Source organism: Protomyces lactucae-debilis (assembly GCF_002105105.1).
Source record: "Protomyces lactucae-debilis strain 12-1054 chromosome Unknown BCR37scaffold_1, whole genome shotgun sequence".
NCBI lineage: Eukaryota > Fungi > Ascomycota > Taphrinomycetes > Taphrinales > Protomycetaceae > Protomyces > Protomyces lactucae-debilis.
The window spans coordinates 312,250-329,760 of NW_024467993.1; the positions used below are offsets into that span (position 1 = coordinate 312,250).

At 51.0% G+C, this 17,511-nt stretch overlaps 9 protein-coding genes across 9 annotated transcripts; 3 read left to right on the forward strand and 6 right to left on the reverse strand.

The window, feature by feature from the left end:
• Positions 1-39: 39 nt before the first annotated feature.
• On the forward strand, positions 40-1,493 carry BCR37DRAFT_375580 (uncharacterized protein). Its single transcript, XM_040868413.1, has one exon. The coding sequence runs from the start codon at positions 120-122 to the stop codon at positions 1,368-1,370; it is 1,251 nt and encodes a 416-aa protein (XP_040728194.1). The 5' UTR covers positions 40-119; the 3' UTR covers positions 1,371-1,493.
• Positions 1,494-3,173: 1,680 nt separating this feature from the next.
• BCR37DRAFT_390230 (uncharacterized protein) lies at positions 3,174-4,025 on the reverse strand (the record flags this gene model as incomplete). The annotated part of the gene is made up of 1 exon (XM_040870815.1): positions 3,174-4,025. The coding sequence occupies one exon, from the start codon at positions 4,023-4,025 to the stop codon at positions 3,174-3,176; it is 852 nt and encodes a 283-aa protein (XP_040728195.1).
• Positions 4,026-5,159: 1,134 nt separating this feature from the next.
• Positions 5,160-6,011, reverse strand: BCR37DRAFT_390231 (uncharacterized protein; the record flags this gene model as incomplete). Its single annotated transcript, XM_040870816.1, has 1 exon — positions 5,160-6,011. One exon carries the CDS (start codon positions 6,009-6,011, stop codon positions 5,160-5,162), a length of 852 nt encoding a protein of 283 aa, XP_040728196.1.
• Positions 6,012-7,454: 1,443 nt separating this feature from the next.
• BCR37DRAFT_390232 (uncharacterized protein) lies at positions 7,455-8,357 on the reverse strand (the record flags this gene model as incomplete). Its single annotated transcript, XM_040870817.1, has 1 exon — positions 7,455-8,357. One exon carries the CDS (start codon positions 8,355-8,357, stop codon positions 7,455-7,457), a length of 903 nt encoding a protein of 300 aa, XP_040728197.1.
• A 1,444-nt stretch (positions 8,358-9,801) lies between these two features.
• BCR37DRAFT_385004 (uncharacterized protein) lies at positions 9,802-10,911 on the reverse strand (the record flags this gene model as incomplete). Its single annotated transcript, XM_040870314.1, has 1 exon — positions 9,802-10,911. One exon carries the CDS (start codon positions 10,909-10,911, stop codon positions 9,802-9,804), a length of 1,110 nt encoding a protein of 369 aa, XP_040728198.1.
• A 1,162-nt stretch (positions 10,912-12,073) lies between these two features.
• On the forward strand, positions 12,074-13,582 carry BCR37DRAFT_401590 (uncharacterized protein; the record flags this gene model as incomplete). Its single annotated transcript, XM_040871845.1, has 2 exons — positions 12,074-12,174; positions 12,262-13,582. 2 exons carry the CDS (start codon positions 12,074-12,076, stop codon positions 13,580-13,582), a joined length of 1,422 nt encoding a protein of 473 aa, XP_040728199.1.
• A 148-nt stretch (positions 13,583-13,730) lies between these two features.
• Positions 13,731-14,864, forward strand: BCR37DRAFT_401622 (biotin synthase; the record flags this gene model as incomplete). Its single annotated transcript, XM_040871849.1, has 2 exons — positions 13,731-13,752; positions 13,801-14,864. The coding sequence occupies 2 exons, from the start codon at positions 13,731-13,733 to the stop codon at positions 14,862-14,864; spliced, it is 1,086 nt and encodes a 361-aa protein (XP_040728200.1).
• A 135-nt stretch (positions 14,865-14,999) lies between these two features.
• BCR37DRAFT_385007 (ribosomal protein S5 domain 2-type protein) lies at positions 15,000-15,957 on the reverse strand (the record flags this gene model as incomplete). Its single annotated transcript, XM_040870315.1, has 3 exons — positions 15,000-15,068; positions 15,151-15,809; positions 15,831-15,957. The coding sequence occupies 3 exons, from the start codon at positions 15,955-15,957 to the stop codon at positions 15,000-15,002; spliced, it is 855 nt and encodes a 284-aa protein (XP_040728201.1).
• Positions 15,958-16,096: 139 nt separating this feature from the next.
• BCR37DRAFT_342695 (mannose-6-phosphate isomerase) lies at positions 16,097-17,491 on the reverse strand (the record flags this gene model as incomplete). Its single annotated transcript, XM_040867446.1, has 2 exons — positions 16,097-16,759; positions 16,823-17,491. 2 exons carry the CDS (start codon positions 17,489-17,491, stop codon positions 16,097-16,099), a joined length of 1,332 nt encoding a protein of 443 aa, XP_040728202.1.
• Positions 17,492-17,511: the final 20 nt, after the last annotated feature.

The following is a 17,511-nucleotide window of genomic DNA, read 5'->3' on the forward strand; positions in this document are numbered from 1 at the left end:
CCCCTGGTTCACTGCGCCACGCCCAATGCGCTTCGACAACGATTTTAGCACGACCGCAAGCACAACTCTTGCGACAATCCACTGAGTCCAGTCAGGCCGCAGAGGCCCCTTCTTCCACCATGGCCGTCGACCGGCCGCAAGCCAGTGGTCCAAAATACAAACACACGCCAGGCAAGCAACTCGATATTCTACAGCGCAAGCAAGAACAAGGACATTCAATCGTCTTGCTCGGTGTCCTTTACTACCTCCATCTCCTCTACTTCCTCTACGCCTGTATACGAGCATTCCTTTCGCGTGGTTATGATCTTATCACGGGCTTCATTCTAACGAGCTCATCTAAGGAGTTGATTAAGAGCGATATCGCGAACCTGACCAAAATCCCATCACACCTGGCCGTCGTCATCTGCGGCGACTTGGAATCCCTCGTCAATGATGTTGCCGATTTGTCTGTTTGGTGTATCTGCTGCAATATCCCCATCTTGACCATTTATGAGCGATCGGGTCAATTGAAGGGCATGGATGCGCCCTTACAAGTGGCCATCAAGCGGAAATTGAGACGCTTCTTTAGAGACTCCAAGAAGGTCTCCCTCTATACGCCAGGATGGGGAACAGAAAATACCAATGAGTACGACGGGGATGGCGGCTTGGCAGATCTCGAGGTGAACTTGATTAGTAGCGAGGATGGGCGTGAAGCGTTACTCGACCTGACACGCAGCTTGTGTCTCCTCGCTGCAGGTACGGAAGAAGAGACGACAGCTCAGCAGCAACAAGTCAATGGGAAATCGCCTACCATCTTGATCAATGGCAGCAGTCAAACAAATGGCAAAGCGCCGTCTCGCACGTCCTCGCCTTTTGCAACAGGCAGCTTGCGAAAGAGTATTACACGGCGAAACCACAAGTCAGCGCATGATGGTAATGAAGTTGAGTCGCCCATTGCTTCTCGTCCTGGTTCAGCCATGTCCAATGGATCCGATGCATCTCGCTACACCGACGCATTGACACAACAACCACAGACACAGAGTTCCGCCGCACCTCCTGCTCCTGCGCGACAACATTCCTCAGGTGGCGTGCACATCTCGTCGAGCGACATAACGATTCCGTTCCTCGACGCGCACATCACGGATGTAACCATACCTGAACCGAATCTTCTTCTCATCTTTACAGGCCATCCAGGATCTCGTCCCTCGTCTGCCTCAAGCGCATCAGGCGAACCTGCAGCAGCTGGGTATACACTCGATGGCTTTCCACCATGGAGCTTGCGGCTGTGTGAGATTTGTTGGATCAAGGTTGCTGGTGGACATGTCTCTTATCGTGGCTTCTTGCGAGGCTTGCAACGTTTTGGTCATGCTGAGATGCGGTGGGGTCGTTAGACTTGTCTGTTTGATGCTGCACGTAGAATGTCATGAATCAGCATAGCAACACTTTTCTTCTTCTGTGTAAGTCCCTTTATTGAATTGGGAAAAGTATACTATGGCTGTTTTATAGGATGTCAGCTGCACTACTATCAAGTCTCTCGTGATCTTGTACAAACGAGTGCTAGCGAAATGAGCTGTTTCTTCTTGGGCTCGTAAAAATTAATGACGAATCTCTTTATTGCATAAAGGTCCGTGGTAAGGATTGAGCCCTGAGTCTTGTATCGTTTTGGCAGCGTTGCTGCTGAGTAGCTTGTCGCTCAATAAGCAAGCCAAGCTAGGCCAACGCCAACGCCGCCACAACAAGTACAAAGTATGTGTGTATGCACTCGGAAGGTGAATCAGACATCCAAGGAAGATTGTTAGCGCACGTTCACTGTCCGTAGACATAACGAACAATACAATTATCATCACCTTGACCTACCGAGCGCGTTTTGATGCAATAGGAGACAGGCAAACTTGGCTGCCATGAGTCGCGAGATACCCGTGCAGTTCTCTTCAACAATGCAGACCAGCCTTCCTGTCATCAGATCCATACAAGTAGGTGCAGTCGAAAGGTGTCTCTGCAACTGAAACTGCTGGCTGCTTTTTGTGCTGAAGTTTGAGAATCACACGCTCGCATCACGATGTCTACAATATCAATATCAATATGCCATTTACAATGCTCTTACGATTTGCAGCTACTGCTAGTCAACGGACTACTCATGAGCTGAGTGCCAGGCAGTCCAACTCGCCTCGGCAAAAGAATGCAGACTTGATGGCATAACTATATCAGAGGCTGATCAGAACCTGACAAGCGAATGTCTGTTGACTGCTTGTTCACCTGTAGTACTGGTGCAAGCGACATTTGCATCTGCGGCAAGGCTGAACCTCCTTGCATTCAGCTCTCGATTCATTGGTACTGTTGCAGTGCTTGTAGATCTTTGTCTCCAGCGATGGGCAATATGGGATCGGGACAAGTCTTCATGGCGCCATATACGCACAACAGCATGTGGGTTACGTTCTTGGCCATCAGGTACAAGGAAGCTGCTTCTGCATGATTGTATGAAGAGGTCGCTCCGGCAGCAGAGCAAGTCGCTCGAGAGACCTTTCCCGAAGATGCAAGTCACAGAGGATCTCTTGAACGCCTGTACACCTCAGGACTTCAAGGGGGCTTCGAGAAGAATTCGAGCAGATATGTTCCCTGCAAGGGAACAGCGTACCTTCACGCCAACGATTGAGGACCGAGCATTACAGAAGGCCATGAGTGTCACATGGAATCGGGTCCAGAAAACTGGGCGTCGTGTTGGAAGACCTTGAGACAGGGCAGCTCTCGCCAATCAGAGACTGAATACTCTTTGCATCTCTTGTCGATGTACGGATAACACCCTGACAGCCAAGGAGGTGGAGGCATCGACTGTCGCTTCAACTACGACAAAGCGAGGAGTCGTCTTCTATGCTTGGAATGCGAGGAGAAGACACTGGAACACCTCACCTACTCGGCCACTATCGATTAGCAAAATTGAGAGAGTCAGCTTCTTCTCGTTACATAGCACGTCTATAAGAATGAATGCAACCAGGATGAAGAAAGGCTAATTCAGCAACCTACAGCTAAGGAGTCGAGAGATGGATTATACGCGTTTGAGAAGGGTGGAGCACGTTAAGACTATCAATGCTAATGCTCTTTAGCGGTCAGCACACAGCTGTAGGACGAAGCTATCTCTATCTTGGTTTTGCTGAGGTTGCCTATCTTTTGCTGATCGAGACAAAGCTCAGTTCCTTTCAAAAGTCACCACCCAAATCATCTGGCATAAGCTTGCCTTCTGGACAATTGCGCAGGAGCTTTTCTAGTGAATCCTCGCCACTAAAGCGTGTCAAAGAAGCTTTAGGTCTGTGAATGCCAGCAGGACGTGGGTAAAAGCGAATTTCGACCGCAAAGGTTGCTGCTACTGATCCTCGAGGCAGCCTGTATGGATAGGATGACCTTGCCATGACCGAACTGTACCATCTGTCCTCCCAGACTATTTTGTTATCCGGATGCTCGAAGGGTCGCTCATGATTGATGACGTGTATCATTGCTGTCCTGTTTCGTAAACTGAAGCCACCATTGAACGGCATTTCGATATCATCGGAAAAGTCCAAGGGTGCGCCCACATAGTCGTACTTGAAAAAATCTTCAATCTTGTGAGGCGATGATGCGCAGAGCGTGGAATCGATCTGGTATATAAGGATGTGATCGGCCGGTGCCAACGCATCCCAAAAAGGCGTATGTGTCAGAAACTGCGACACTGAATGACCTGACGAAAATATGGTTTTGAGAAGATGCAGCTGCACTTTGCCGGACTGGATGTGCGGCTGTAATTCAGCATTGCTGCGCAGCATTTGTTCGTTGTGATTCGAATGGTAGATGACAAACGGCCAGTCATCATCTAGCGTACGAATGAAGTGCATGACATGATAGACCCAGTCCAAGTGCGTGCGCATCTCGACGAGAACAGCAACTTTCTTGGTAGATAGTGACGGCAGGCACTCATGCGCATCTTCGACAGGACGGCCATCAGGGAAGTTGACTTTTCGTGTGTCGTTTGTGAAAGAAGGGCGTGTAAAGCGTTCCACGCCATACTTCTGCTCCATCATTGCCGGGCAGTCTATCTGGCTCGAGACGTTCACACGCGCGCCGCTTTTGATAGTCGACCACACGACCTTGGCATTGGATGCAGCCTTCTCCAAAGCGACTGACGTGCTTGAAAGCAATCGGCTTCCATGTCCAGAGAGACTCTTGTAATGAGGGGCTTGATCCACAAGCTTTGACACGACATAGACCACAACCACCGCGCAGAACGCTTTGACGCGCCTTTGGGTGAGAATCGTAATCATTGGACAACCTGCTTGTCGATACAGAAACCTTGATCAGAGGGCCGAAGACAAGAAAGCGCAAAAGTCTTTGCTCCGTGGTTGTTCACTTTGGCACTATCTTAGGATTGTCAGGGATGACGAAGCTGCAGTGGCAGTCAGGGACATCTCTGACTCGGAAACGTGCTCTGTCTCAGAAACCCATATCGCCAGCCTTGACATTGTGACAGCTCAGGCGTGCGTCTATGTCCCTGGCCCATTCGTAGTACCAAAAAATCTCTTGAGTACGAATGTGCCCACTTAAAGCCAGGTGCAGCATGGACATGAAGCAATCTTTGACACCCAGACGCAATGTCAGATCAGCAACTTCGCAGTTCCACTGAACCAAATGGGACTAGTCCCTGGAGACAGCGCTGCAGCTCCTTGAATCCGATTTTCAGGCTGCTTACAGGAGTCAGTGCTCATCAGAATTACCTCCTGGACCCAACTTCGAATCCCGCAGATTCTCAAGCTCCATTTATACAACAGTCTCATCTTGCTGCAAACACATGATCTGAGGAAGCGTCGGAAATCTGCAAAGCAGAATCAGATCTGCAGCAGCTGCAGGCTTGCAGTTCATAGTCAAGGATTCGCGTGGGAGATTCGGCCACAGCAGAAGTCCAGGATCAGACTGTCGATGTGGATGTATTACACGCGCCGTGACTCTGCAGAAGTTGATGTCGAACGGCTGAGGACAAGCTCAAGGCAAGCTTGGATTGTTCGTGTGTGCATGCAAGAACAACATGTTCACAGAATGATCATGACAATGCAATTTCTGGTTTCGTCTAGTTGTTTGCGTCGTTGTGCAGTGACTATGCACCTTCTCTTTTCTAGCTCTTGACGCAATCCGCGCTGGTCGGATCATTGAGACAAGGGTCAAAAATGACCACCACTCTTGTCAGGCACACGGTCGCCTTCTGGACAATTGCGCAAAAGCTCTTCGACCTTCTCTGCGCTTGCAAACCGTGGCAGATGGTTTCTTGGCCGATGAACACCAACCGGCAATGGATGAAAGCGCGACTCTACGGCAAAGGGCTCAGCTTCTTTCGCAGTCGGTAGTTTGTATGAGTGGTTTGACCTGGCCATCGTCCTGCTAAACCAATCATCCTCGAACTTCTCCTCGGTTTTAGGGTGGTCGAAAGGTCGCTCGTTCTTGATGACATGCAGCATGGCATTCCGATTGCGGACAGTGAAGCCACCGTTGAAGATCGGGGTCTCAATGTCATTGTGCGTGATGGGTGCTCCGACAAAATCGTACTTGAAGAAGTCTTCGACTTTCAAAGGCGATGCTGCACAGAGGGTCGAATCGATTTGGTAAAGAAGGATGTGATCAGCAGGCGCCAATGCTTCGTACAGAGGTGCATGCGTTAAGAGCTGTGAGATGGACTCTGATGTCGAGAAAATAGTATTCAAACGATGCAGCTGCACTTTGCCGGACTGGATGTGCGGCTGTAGTTCAGCATTGCTGCGCAACATGTGTTCGTTGTGATTCGAATGGTAGATGACAAATGGCCAGTCATCATCCAGCGTACGAATGAAGTGCATGACATGATAGACCCAGTCTAGGTGCGCGCGCATTTCGACGAGAACAGCAACTTTCTTAGTGGATAGTGACGGCAGGCACTCATGCGCATCTTCGACAGGACGACCATCAGGGAAGTTGACTTTTCGTGTGTCCTCCGTGAAAGAAGGGCGTGTAAAGCGTTCCACGCCATACTTCCGCTCCATCATTGCCGGGCAGTCTGTCTGGCTCGAGACGTTCACAGGCGCGCCGCTTTTAATAGTCGACCATACGACCTTGGCATTGGATGCAGCCTTCTCCAAAGCGACTGACGTGCTTGAAAGCAATCGGCTTCCATGTCCAGAGAGACTCTTGTAATGAGAGGCTTGATCCACAAGCTTTAACACGACATAGACCACAACCACCGCGCAGAACGCTTTGGTGCGCCTACGGGTGAAAATCGTAACCATTGTGCAGCCTACCCGCCAATCCAGACGCCTGATCAGAGGACAGATGACACGAAAGCTCAAAAGTCTTTGCTTCGTGGCTTTCTACTCTGAAACAATCTAGGAGTTGTCAGGGATGACGAAGCCGCAGGGGCCGGAACATCAGCAAGGGGCATCCCTCAATGAGAACATGCTCTCAGAAACCCATATCGCCAGCCTTGGCATCGTGACAGCGCAGGCGCGCCTTCATGTGCCCGAGAGGATGTCCGTAATATCACAACGTCCCTAGAGTACAAAAGTGCCTACTTGAAGCCAGGTGCAGTATGGACCAGCAGCAATCTTTGACACCCGGACACATTTGCGATCAGCCATCCAGCCAACCACGGTCAATGCCAAATAGGGCGAGGAGAGGCTGCGTAGTCGTAGGAAATTGTTATTGATGCCCTGACGGGCTCGAGAATCTTAGGGTTAGTGACCGGTGGCGGCATGCCCCTGACAGGGCCAGGGCCTGACTTGGGCCAACCATGTCAGACCTTTTCGCAGTTCGCATCGCATTCACGCTGAACCGAACGCGACTAGTACCTAGAGGACAACGCTACAGCTCTTTGGAATTGATTCATAGGCTGCTTGGCGGAGTCAGTGCTCAACTGGACAACCTCCTGTACCCAACTTTGCATCTTGTAATATCTCAAGACTCGTTCATATTCTAGCAATCTTATCCTGCTGCAAATACCTGGCCTTTAGACCCTATTGCACGGCAGGACAGCTGATGCTTGTGCTCATAAGAGGGCCTGCTTATCCCCAAAGGATTCGTATCATCAGCAAGAATGGGCCAAGTGAAAGCTAGAGCTCTGCATGAGCGAACAACGCTCGAACACTGAGTGCTTCGCATGATTCTACTGAGAGCTTCGCAGAGTCTGCAAAACAAGATTAGTCCTACAGTAGGCATGATGTTCATGATCCCGATTTCGCCTTCGAGATCCGGCTACAAAGGGGGGCCAGGGTCAGACTGTTGACGTGAACCATGTATTTCGAACGCGCCATGACCTTGCAGAAGTCAATGTCGAATGGCTGTAGACGCCACTTGCAAAAGACAGGCTCAAGACAATCTTGAACATGTTCGTGTATGCATGCAATAATAATATGTACACAGAATGACTTTGACAACGCGATCTCTGGCGTCGTCTAGTCGTCGGCATTGGTCGGCAGTGACCATGCACCTTCTCACTTTGAGCTCTTGACGCAATCCTTGCTATTGGGATCATTGAGGCAAGGGACGAAACGGCCACCTCTCTTGTCGGGCATACGGTCGCCTTCCGGACAATTGCGCAAAAGCTCTTCCACCCTCTCTGCGCCTGCAAACCATGGCAAATAGACTCTTGGCCGATGAACACCTACCGGCAGGGGATGAAAGCGCGACTCAACGGCAAAAGACTCAGCTTCTTTCGCAGTTGGTAATTTGTATGAGTGGTTCGACTTGGCCATCGTCATACTGTACCATCTATCCTCGTACTTCTCTTCATTGTCAGGGTGGTCGAACGGTCGCTCATTGTTGATGACATGCAGCATGGCATTCCGATTGCGAACACTGAAGCCACCGTTGAATAACGGGGTCTCATCATCAGTGTGCGTGATGGGTGCTCCGACAAAATCGTACTTGAAGAAGTCTTCGACTTTCAAAGGCGACGCTGCACAGAGGGTCGAATCGATTTGGTAAAGAAGAATGTGATCAGCAGGCGCCAATGCTTCGTACAGAGGGGCATGCGTCAAGAGCTGTGAGATGGACTCTGATGTCGGGAAGATAGTATTCAAACGATGCAGCTGCACTTTGCCGGACTGGATGTGCGGCTGTAGTTCAGCATTGCTGCGCAACATGTGTTCGTTGTGATTCGAATGGTAGATGACAAATGGCCAGTCATCATCCAGCGTACGAATGAAGTGCATGACATGATAGACCCAGTCTAAGTGCGCGCGCATTTCGACGAGAACAGCAACTTTCTTAGTGGATAGTGACGGCAGGCACTCATGCGCATCTTCGACAGGACGACCATCAGGGAAGTTGACTTTTCGTGTGTCCTCCGTGAAAGAAGGGCGTGTAAAGCGTTCCACGCCATACTTCCGCTCCATCATTGCCGGGCAGTCTATCTGGCTCGAGACGTTCATAGGCGCACCGCTTTCGATAGTCGACCACACGACCTTGCCATTGGAAGCAGGCCTGTCCAAAGCGACCGATGTGCTTGAAAGCAATCGACCTCCATGTCCAGAGACATTCTTGGAATGAGAGGCTTGCCCCACAAGCTTCAACACGACGTAGATCACAACCACTGCGCAGAGCACTTTGGTGCGCCTACGGCTGAGAATTGTAGCCATTGGACGACCTGCTCGTCGATTGAGAAATCTGAACAGAAGGCCGAAGACAAGAAAAAGCAAAAACTCTGCTCCGTGGCTATTCACTTTGAACCAATCTTAGAACTGCCAGGGATGACGAAGCTGCAGTGGCAGAAACATCAGTCAGGGGCATCTCTGACTCGAGAACGTGCTCTGAGAGAACATCTCAGAAACCCATATCGCCAGCCTTGACATTATGACAGCTCAGGCGTGCGTTTATGTGCCCAAGAGGACGTCAGTAGTACCAGAACATCTCTTGAGTACGAATGTGCCTACTTGACTTCGTGTGCAGCATGGACAAGCAGCAATTTTTGACACCAGACGCAATGTCAGATCAGCAACTCAAGAGGTGACGGACGATCGTCTGCCAAATAGGGCGAGGAGAGGCTGCGAAGTCGTAGGAAATTGATATTGATGCCCTCACGAGCTCGAGAATTTTAGGGTTAGTGACCGCTGGCGGCATGCCCCTGACTTGTGCCAACCATGTCAGACCTTTTCGCAGTTCGCATCGCATTCCCATTGAGCCAAATGCGACTAAAACCTAGAGGACAACGCTACAGCTCTTCAATTCATAGGCGGCTTCCAGGAGTCAGTGCTCATCAGGACAACCTCCTGTACCCAACTTTGCGTCCCGCAATATCTCAAGACTCGTTGATATCTAACAATCTCATCCTGCTGCAAATACTTGGCCTTGTTTACCCTATTGCACGACATGGCAGCTAATGCTTGTACTCATAAGAGGGTCTGCTTGTCCCGAAGGATTCGCATCATCAGCAAGCATGGGCCAAGTGAAAGCTAGAGCTCTGCATGAGCGAACAACGCTCGAACACTGAGTGCTTCGCATCATTCTATTGAGAGCTTCGAAGAGCCTGCAAAACAAAATTGGTCCTGCAGTGTGCATGATGTTCATGATCTCGAATTCGCCTTTGAGATCCGGCTACACTAGGACTCCAAGGTTAGACTGTTGACGTGAACGGTGAACCATGTATTTCGAACGCGCCGTGACCTTGCAGAAGTCAATGTCGAATGGCTGCAGACGCCACTTGTAAAAGACAGGCTCAAGGCAATCTTGGACATGTTCGTGTATGCATGCAATAAGAATATGTACACAGAATGACTTTGACAACGCGATGTCTGGTGTCGTCTAGTCGTTGGCGTTGGTCTGCAGTGACCATGCACCTTCTCACTTTGAGCTCTTGACGCAATCCTTGCTGTTGGGATCATTGAGGCAAGGGTCAAAATGGCCACCACTTTTGTCGGGCATACGGTCGCCTTCCGGACAATTGCGCAAAAGCTCTTCCACCCTCTCTGCGCCCGCAAATTGTGGCAGATAGACTCTTGGCCGATGAACACCAACCGGCAATGGATGAAAGCGCGACTCAACGGCAAAAGGCTCAGCTTCTTTCGCAGTCGGTAGCTTGTATGAGTGATTCGACTTGGCCATTGTCATACTGTACCATCTATCCTCGTACTTCTCTTCGTTGTCGGGATGGTCGAAAGGTCGCTCGTTCTTGATGACATGCAGCATGGCATTCCGATTGCGAACAGTGAAGCCACCGTTGAAGATCGGGGTCTCATCATCATTGTGCGTGATGGGTGCTCCGACGAAATCGTACTTGAAGAAGTCTTCGACTTTCAAAGGCGATGCTGCACAGAGGGTCGAATCGATCTGGTAAAGGAGAATGTGATCAGCAGGCGCCAATGCTTCGTACAGAGGTGCATGCGTCAAGAGCTGTGAGATGGATTCTGATGTCGGGAAAACAGTGTTCAATCGATGCAGTTGTACTTTGCCAGAGAGTATATGAGGCTGTAATGCTGGGTCGTCGCGCAACAGCAACTCATTGTGCCTCGAGTGGTAGATGACAAACGGCCAATCATCATCGAGCGTATGGATGAAGTGGATGACATGGTAGACCCAGTTTGGTTGCGGACGCATCTCAACAAGGACAGCGACCTTCTTCGTTGACAAGGTTGGCATACACTGATGCGCATCTGCGACCGGGAATCCTTCGGGGAAGTTGACGTTTCGCGTATCGTCCTGCCACGCTACGCGCGTGAACCTGTTCAAGCCGTACTTTTGCCTCATCATTGCTAGGCAGTCTGTTCCTGGCTTCTTCCTAGGCGAAGACGTCAAACCTGATACTGCATTGCGGAGAAGACCGCTTGTTCCTGTGCTTTCCTGTATGTCTCCGATAACATTTCCTTGCTGGCGAGTTCTCAGGTGGAAGAGACTGAACAGAATGACCAGCAGGAACGCTGTCATGGCGAGGCGGTAGCCCAGGGCGGACACCATGTTGTATCGAAAAGCAGTGTGCTCGTCGTTGGTGTAACACAGCTGACCCCGCCGAGGGTGTCAAATCTGTGGGTGATTGAAAACAGAAACTTGCGCCTTTTGATTTGGCTCGGGTACTGTCACTACTGTCACTACTACTGTGCGGTGCTGCCAAGATCAGGCGGCGATACGTCCCACGTTCACGTCTTAGCGCAGAAATGGCTGGACGCCGTAGCGAGAGCTACCAGACGACGGCTGCCAAATATCCACGAAGGATGGCTATGCACTCACCAGACAAGCGGAATGATTCGGCATACCCACGGAAGAATACATGCCAGTGTCTAGCCTGCTGCTGACGCAAACTTCAACGGAGAATACTCACACGCCCAGTGCTACTGAGCACCAGACAGCGCGACTTCTGGAACAAATCCGGCGAGTACGCACGGACCCTCCGGTTCACTGTCCAGATCGTTCAGATGCATCGACGTCTGACAGGCAGTGATAGTAATCGGAGCTGAGCGTGATTACAGTGATGACATGGACGGTGAGGTGACAACACTGACAAGCACAAGCAACTTATGAAGTGCAAAGAGATTTGCTACGGATGCAAAAGGAAAAAATCAGCATCAAAATCAGACATGTGCTGAACCTAGACGGCTCAATCAACTTGTTGGGGTCAACCAAGCTGCTCTCAAGCTGGCTCACAACCCAGTGTTCCACGCCAAGAGCAAGCATATCGAGGTCAAATATCACCACCTTCGTTGTTAATTGAGCAAGGCAAGATCAAGCTTCCCTACGTCGGCATCAAGTTGCAGAAGGCAGATTGCCTGACGAAACTTCTTCCTCGTGCTGCACTTGACAATCAACGAACTCATCTCGGTCTCGGGTAAGCTATACCCTTTATCGAGATAGAGAGTGTTGAGCGGTCAAGCTGTCTCAGATGACTAGATCGTGAATGACGGAAGACGACAATATCGAAGCCTCGCTAACTACAATGCGAGATCTGCTTGCTTGTGATGTACGGCAGAGACGACTCAGACGAGGCTCTTGATTCCCCATAGGCTTCTACTCCTGTTGCGGCCATGGACAAGCTCGTCTAGCTTTTGCACAATTTGTAATTTTATTTATACTGGGCAAGGAAGCAACGGATGGTTACTCGGCATAAACATTGAGAGATACATAGATGGCGATGGCAGTCTGTACCTGTATGGACCTGCATTGTACTCGTGAAGCAAGCAGCAGGATACTGAAGGAGAAGCTTGACAAGTTGACAACCTCCCCGGAGTCTGTCTGACTTCCTCAGATGGGCGCAAGTGTCACACGCCTGAGTTCGTGACATGCGCTACAGCTGACATACACGATCGCAATCAGATTATCGTCTACAGCTAGTCGCAGTCTCCAGCGGCAGCAAAAGGCCATGAACAAAGTTCATGACCTCGTCATTGTAGGTGGCGGTATTGCGGGCCTCTCGCTTGCCTCGTCGCTGCTGCATGCGCAAACTACGCGCCACCTATCCATTGCGCTGATTGAAGCCAACAAGTTTCCTGTATTTGGCGCGTCCTCGCCCATCTCGAACCGTACTTCTAGTCTAACAGGCACGTCGGTGCGATACCTGGAGCGATCTACGGCTTGGTCAAATATGCATCTCGAGCGTACACAGGCCTTTGACGACATGCACGTTTATGATGGTGTGTCAGACCAACAAATTGAGTTCCACGAACCAATTCGGATTGCGACCATGGTGGAGAACTTCAACTTGCAACAGGCACTCGTCAAAAGCATCAATAAGACCTCAGCCCAGGTGCATATTGCAAAAGTCGAAGGCGTCTCACAGCCAGATGGCAGCGGCGGGTATCCTGTTGTCCAGCTCAGTGATGGGACTTCCCTGCAGGCGAGACTACTCGTGGGCGCAGATGGTGGCAACTCCCCTGTCCGACATTTCGCAGGGATTGATGTGCGTGGTTGGGATTATCCGCATCATGGCGTTGTTGGTACACTCACTCACACTGGCTATGAGCATCGTTGTGCGCACCAGCGGATGCTGCCCTCTGGTCCCCTTGCCTTTCTCCCGCTACCAAAGGATAAAGCGAGTCTTGTTTGGTCGATACACCCGAAACACGCACAGCGGATCAAGTCATTGGATGCGGACTTGCAGGTCAAGCTCATCAATGCCGCTTTCTCACTGTCCTCTGTTGATCTCAATTACATACTGTCACTGGACACACCAGAAGCGCTAGCACAAGAATTAGATTGGCGCTTGTCGCTGCCGGCTGCGTCAAAACATGCGCCGCCCACATCCCTCACTGTGGAAAATGTTGCTGCATTCCCACTCAAATTCAGACATGCCGAGCGGTATCACTCCCCGGCGCATCGTTCCGTCTTGATTGGCGACGCAGCACACACGATGCACCCTATGGCGGGGCAAGGTTTGAACTTGGCACTCCTCGACTCGGCTTCTTTGCATGAAGCTGTTGTTCGATGTGTGCAGCTTGGCGGAGATATTGGACAAGCGGGTGAAGAGGTGACGCGTGAACGATACTGGGCAAATTCGAGGACCATGGGCGTTGTGGATAAGCTTCACAAGCTGTACAGCAGAGAGGAGGGTTCTATCGTTGGCGTACGCAGCTTCGGGAGTGGTTTCTTGAATCAGTTTGAAGCGGTGAAACGGCGAGTCATGTCGCAGGTTGGATGAGCACTTTGTATACATGAAATGCAGCAGCTTGATCTCTTCGTGGTCCATCTGAAGTGTTCGGCAAGTCCCAACGAATTGATCTGGCTGCCGACTCCTCAGGCTCGAGACTCCACAGATAAGACCAGCAGCGTACACATCCATAGCCAGCATGATCAGAACAAGGGCAGCAAGTCTGCTTGCACGGCCTTCGAGGCGTGCTTTTGCAACAACCATCAAAGACTCCCCTCTCCCTGCATCGCAGCAACCGTCCGACTTCACCAAGGATGACATCCGAAACACCTATCGCAAACCGCTGCTGGACCTCATCCATGAAGCATCCTCCGTGCACCGGGCTAACCAAGATCCGCATGCCATTCAGCTTTGTACGCTGCTCAACATCAAATCTGGTGGTTGCTCAGAGGACTGCTCGTACTGCTCCCAGTCATCGCGCTACAAGACTACATCTCCAGTGACCAAGCTCATGACTGTCGATGATGTACTCGTCAAGGCTCGGGAGGCAAAAGAAAATGGGAGCACCCGCTTCTGTATGGGTTCTGCATGGCGCGATATGAATGGTCGCAAGGCAAACCTCAAGCGTATCTGTGAGATGGTGACGGAGATTCGTGGTATGGGTATGGAAGTGTGCACGACGCTCGGTATGTTGAACGAGGCACAAGCTATTCAGCTCAAAGAGGCTGGCTTGACTGCATACAACCACAACATTGACACGTCGCGTGAATTTTACCCATCTGTCATCACCACCAGGTCATTCGATGAGCGATTGGCCACGATTGACAACGTCAAGTCTGCCGGCATCAAGGTCTGCTCTGGTGGAATCCTTGGTCTCGGAGAGAAGGAGGAAGACCGTATTTCTTTCTTGCATACACTTTCTGGCCTAAGGCCCGAGTCTCTACCCATCAATGCGCTCGTGCCCATTGAAGGGACCCCCCTCTACTCGCAAGTGACAAAGCCGCTTCCTATCCAGGATATCCTACGAACGATCGCAACAGCACGCATCTTGTTGCCAAAGACAATCATTCGTCTCGCAGCTGGCCGCATCTCTCTTGCAGAGACCGATCAGGCTATGTGCTTCCTGGCTGGTGCGAATGCAGTCTTTACAGGTGAGCGTATGTTGACTACGGCCTGCTCAGGCTGGGAAGAGGACAAGGCCATGCTCGACCGGTGGGGTCTTCGTGGGATGAAGTCCTTTGAGAAGGCTGAGGAGCAACCGGCACAGCAGCAGGAACAGCCCATCCTGTTCAAAGATGCCGAGACGGTCAAGAGTGCCTCAACGGCTCAATAAAATTACAGATCACCCGGCAACTCTATAGCACATCAAATAAGTCTGCCGATTCTTCAATATTCTCCCTCAACGCCTTGAACATCTCGCGTGAGACGTCAATGGACTCTTGTAGCACACGCCCGACCTGTGGCACATCTAGTCCACGCTGCTCAATCGAGGCTGTGATTTGCTTGATGCTCCGTACTTGCTCTTGCGGAATGCCACCTAATGCAGATTGCAGCACACCCGGGCGTGTCTCTTTGACGCCTAGCCTCATGACTTGAACAACTTGACCCGCCTCACTCACAGAGACAAGATAGCGTGCTCGCAAAACCTGCTCTTCTGCAGCATCACAATCAAACAAGACATGTGGACCGATGACACCAGCCAGCAAGATGAGTGGTATATTCGCTGCAGAGAGAAGTGGTACAGCATTATCGTAATCGTCGTCCACTGTGAAATCAAGTTGCGCTTGCGACGGTGCGGTCGCTTGTGTTGTTTCAGTCTCTTCAAGCGTCATGACGGCGTCGCGTCCCTCGATATTGCCTGCAACTCCTGCTCCCAGCCGTGTTTGAGGTATCCGGGTATCGAGCAGTGCAAGTCTCACTGCACAGGCACACGCTGGAGTCAAGTTGCTGCCGTCGTGTGAGAGGACCTGCACATCGATACTCAAATGCCAGGCTTTCTCATGTGTGACATTCAATTCGCGCAAGTCAATCCCACTTGACTGGCCTCGACTACCGCTTCTGTTGTGAGGAGCGACAAGGTCTTGAAGCGACTTGGAAAGCTGTATCGCTAGCGTCTCATCATCTCTCTCACCAACAATATCAACCGAAACAGCCACACTGCCGCCACGATGCCGTTTCCGTGCGCCTTGTCCTGATTGTTCTATCGCTTGTGATATTTCACCTTTGATGCCCACGAGAATGGTCGTGGCTCCACTGGCCCAGGTCAGTAAGACACTGCCTAGGCAAGAATTAAGCACACCCTTGGCATAGGTGATGCGACGAAATTGCGTCAAGGATCGTCCATCAGGTCGCTGTGGCTGGTCCGCACTAAGAGAAGTGACAAGATATGCAAGCTGGGGTATGGATAGGGACTGAATGGCCTCCATGACCGCGCACCGCTCGTTGTCGCGAGCTTTTGTGATCTTGCTCGAAGGTTTTGTGCGCGGAAAGTTTGTTCAGATGCAACTTAGCAAAAGACCGGCCAGCTTAGGCTCAGTGCCTACAATTGACCATGCTACCTATGCGCTACATCTTGGCATCATCAGTCTTTCGCCGCTTCAGCTGAGGTGACCGATCTGGGCGCTCTTCTGAGCCATTTGCGCAATTCACCTCGACAAAAGCGCGGTAAATCACCACATCCTTGTCTGCCGAAATGGTGAGTTCAGCTGTCGCGCCGACAAAGAAGACTTGACCCTGGACAAACTCCAATGTCTTATTGCCAACAGTCAGCTTACCGTCGCCAGAGGTAGCAATGAGGATGCTCGGCCCTTGCACACCCTTGTGGACCTCCTGCTTGCCACCTGGCACCTCTGTTTGCACAACACTGAACTCCTCAATGGGCGGGTCATACAATAGAGACTTGCAGCCATTATCTTCTGACGTCGATGCAGCACCCTCCCACTTGACAGGCTTCATGAGCTGATCCTGAGGCGCTGCATAAGCATAGGTCAGCATCTCAGTGAGATTCTTGACATCCTTGAATTTTGGAGTGAAGCCAGCTCGAATGACATTATCACTTGCTGCCATGCATTCCATAATGTCGCCTGAGATATAGGCATGTGCATCGAGGGCCCGCAAGAATATGGACTCGCCAGGTTGTAGTGTGACGTAGTTGAGGAAGAAGGTGCAGAAGAGGCCAATGTCCCTCGGAAACTGGTCGTTGAGTCTAACAATCAGCGATGCAATTGTCTTGCCATCTTGGCCACCAACAGCGTAGGCTTGTTCGTTGCCTGCCTCCTTGGCATGCTTCACCAAGGCATCGCACGCTGATTTCAGATCCTGCTCGGAGGTGTTCATAAGCTTGGTGAATAGCTCCTTGAGCGCTTTCCTATTGCTTTCCACATCAGCTTTGTCTTTGCTGGTCTCCTTGCCTTGCACTTCCCTCTCAAAGGCATCCGCTGACTCTTGGCCAATAAGTTGAGTGAAAGCAGGCACTTGCCGAAGAAAGGTCACAATCTGCTCGACTGGTCTGAAACCACAGAAACCCTCGAATGGGGTAATGGCTATAGCCATCTCTGGTTTATGGTTGTCGTCCTTGTAGTTCTTTGGATCTTCAGCATGCAGTTTCTTGGCAAGCTCCTTGGTTGGATGGGCTTGGATCGAGAGCGCCTTCTCAATGGAAAGAACCTTGAATAAGAATGGCAGCTTGCCCTCATACGTATCCGCCACTTCCTTGCCGCAGAGCATTTCATTTCCTTCAAGAACTTCACTCAGTAGAACGCCTTCTGGCAGAACTTTCGATGGCCCGGAGCTGTGCGTACCCATCCAGAGCTCGGCGTATGGCTTCTTGTCGTCAATCGTCAAATTGGACTCCTTGGTGGCTACCGCGAATTGAGCAGCCTTGGAATCCTTGCCGAGTTTTCCCCATTCGTACTGGTTTGTCTCGCATTGTAGTTGGAACAAGGGCGCTGGCAAGACCATGCTGTCTTCTTGGAAGTGGT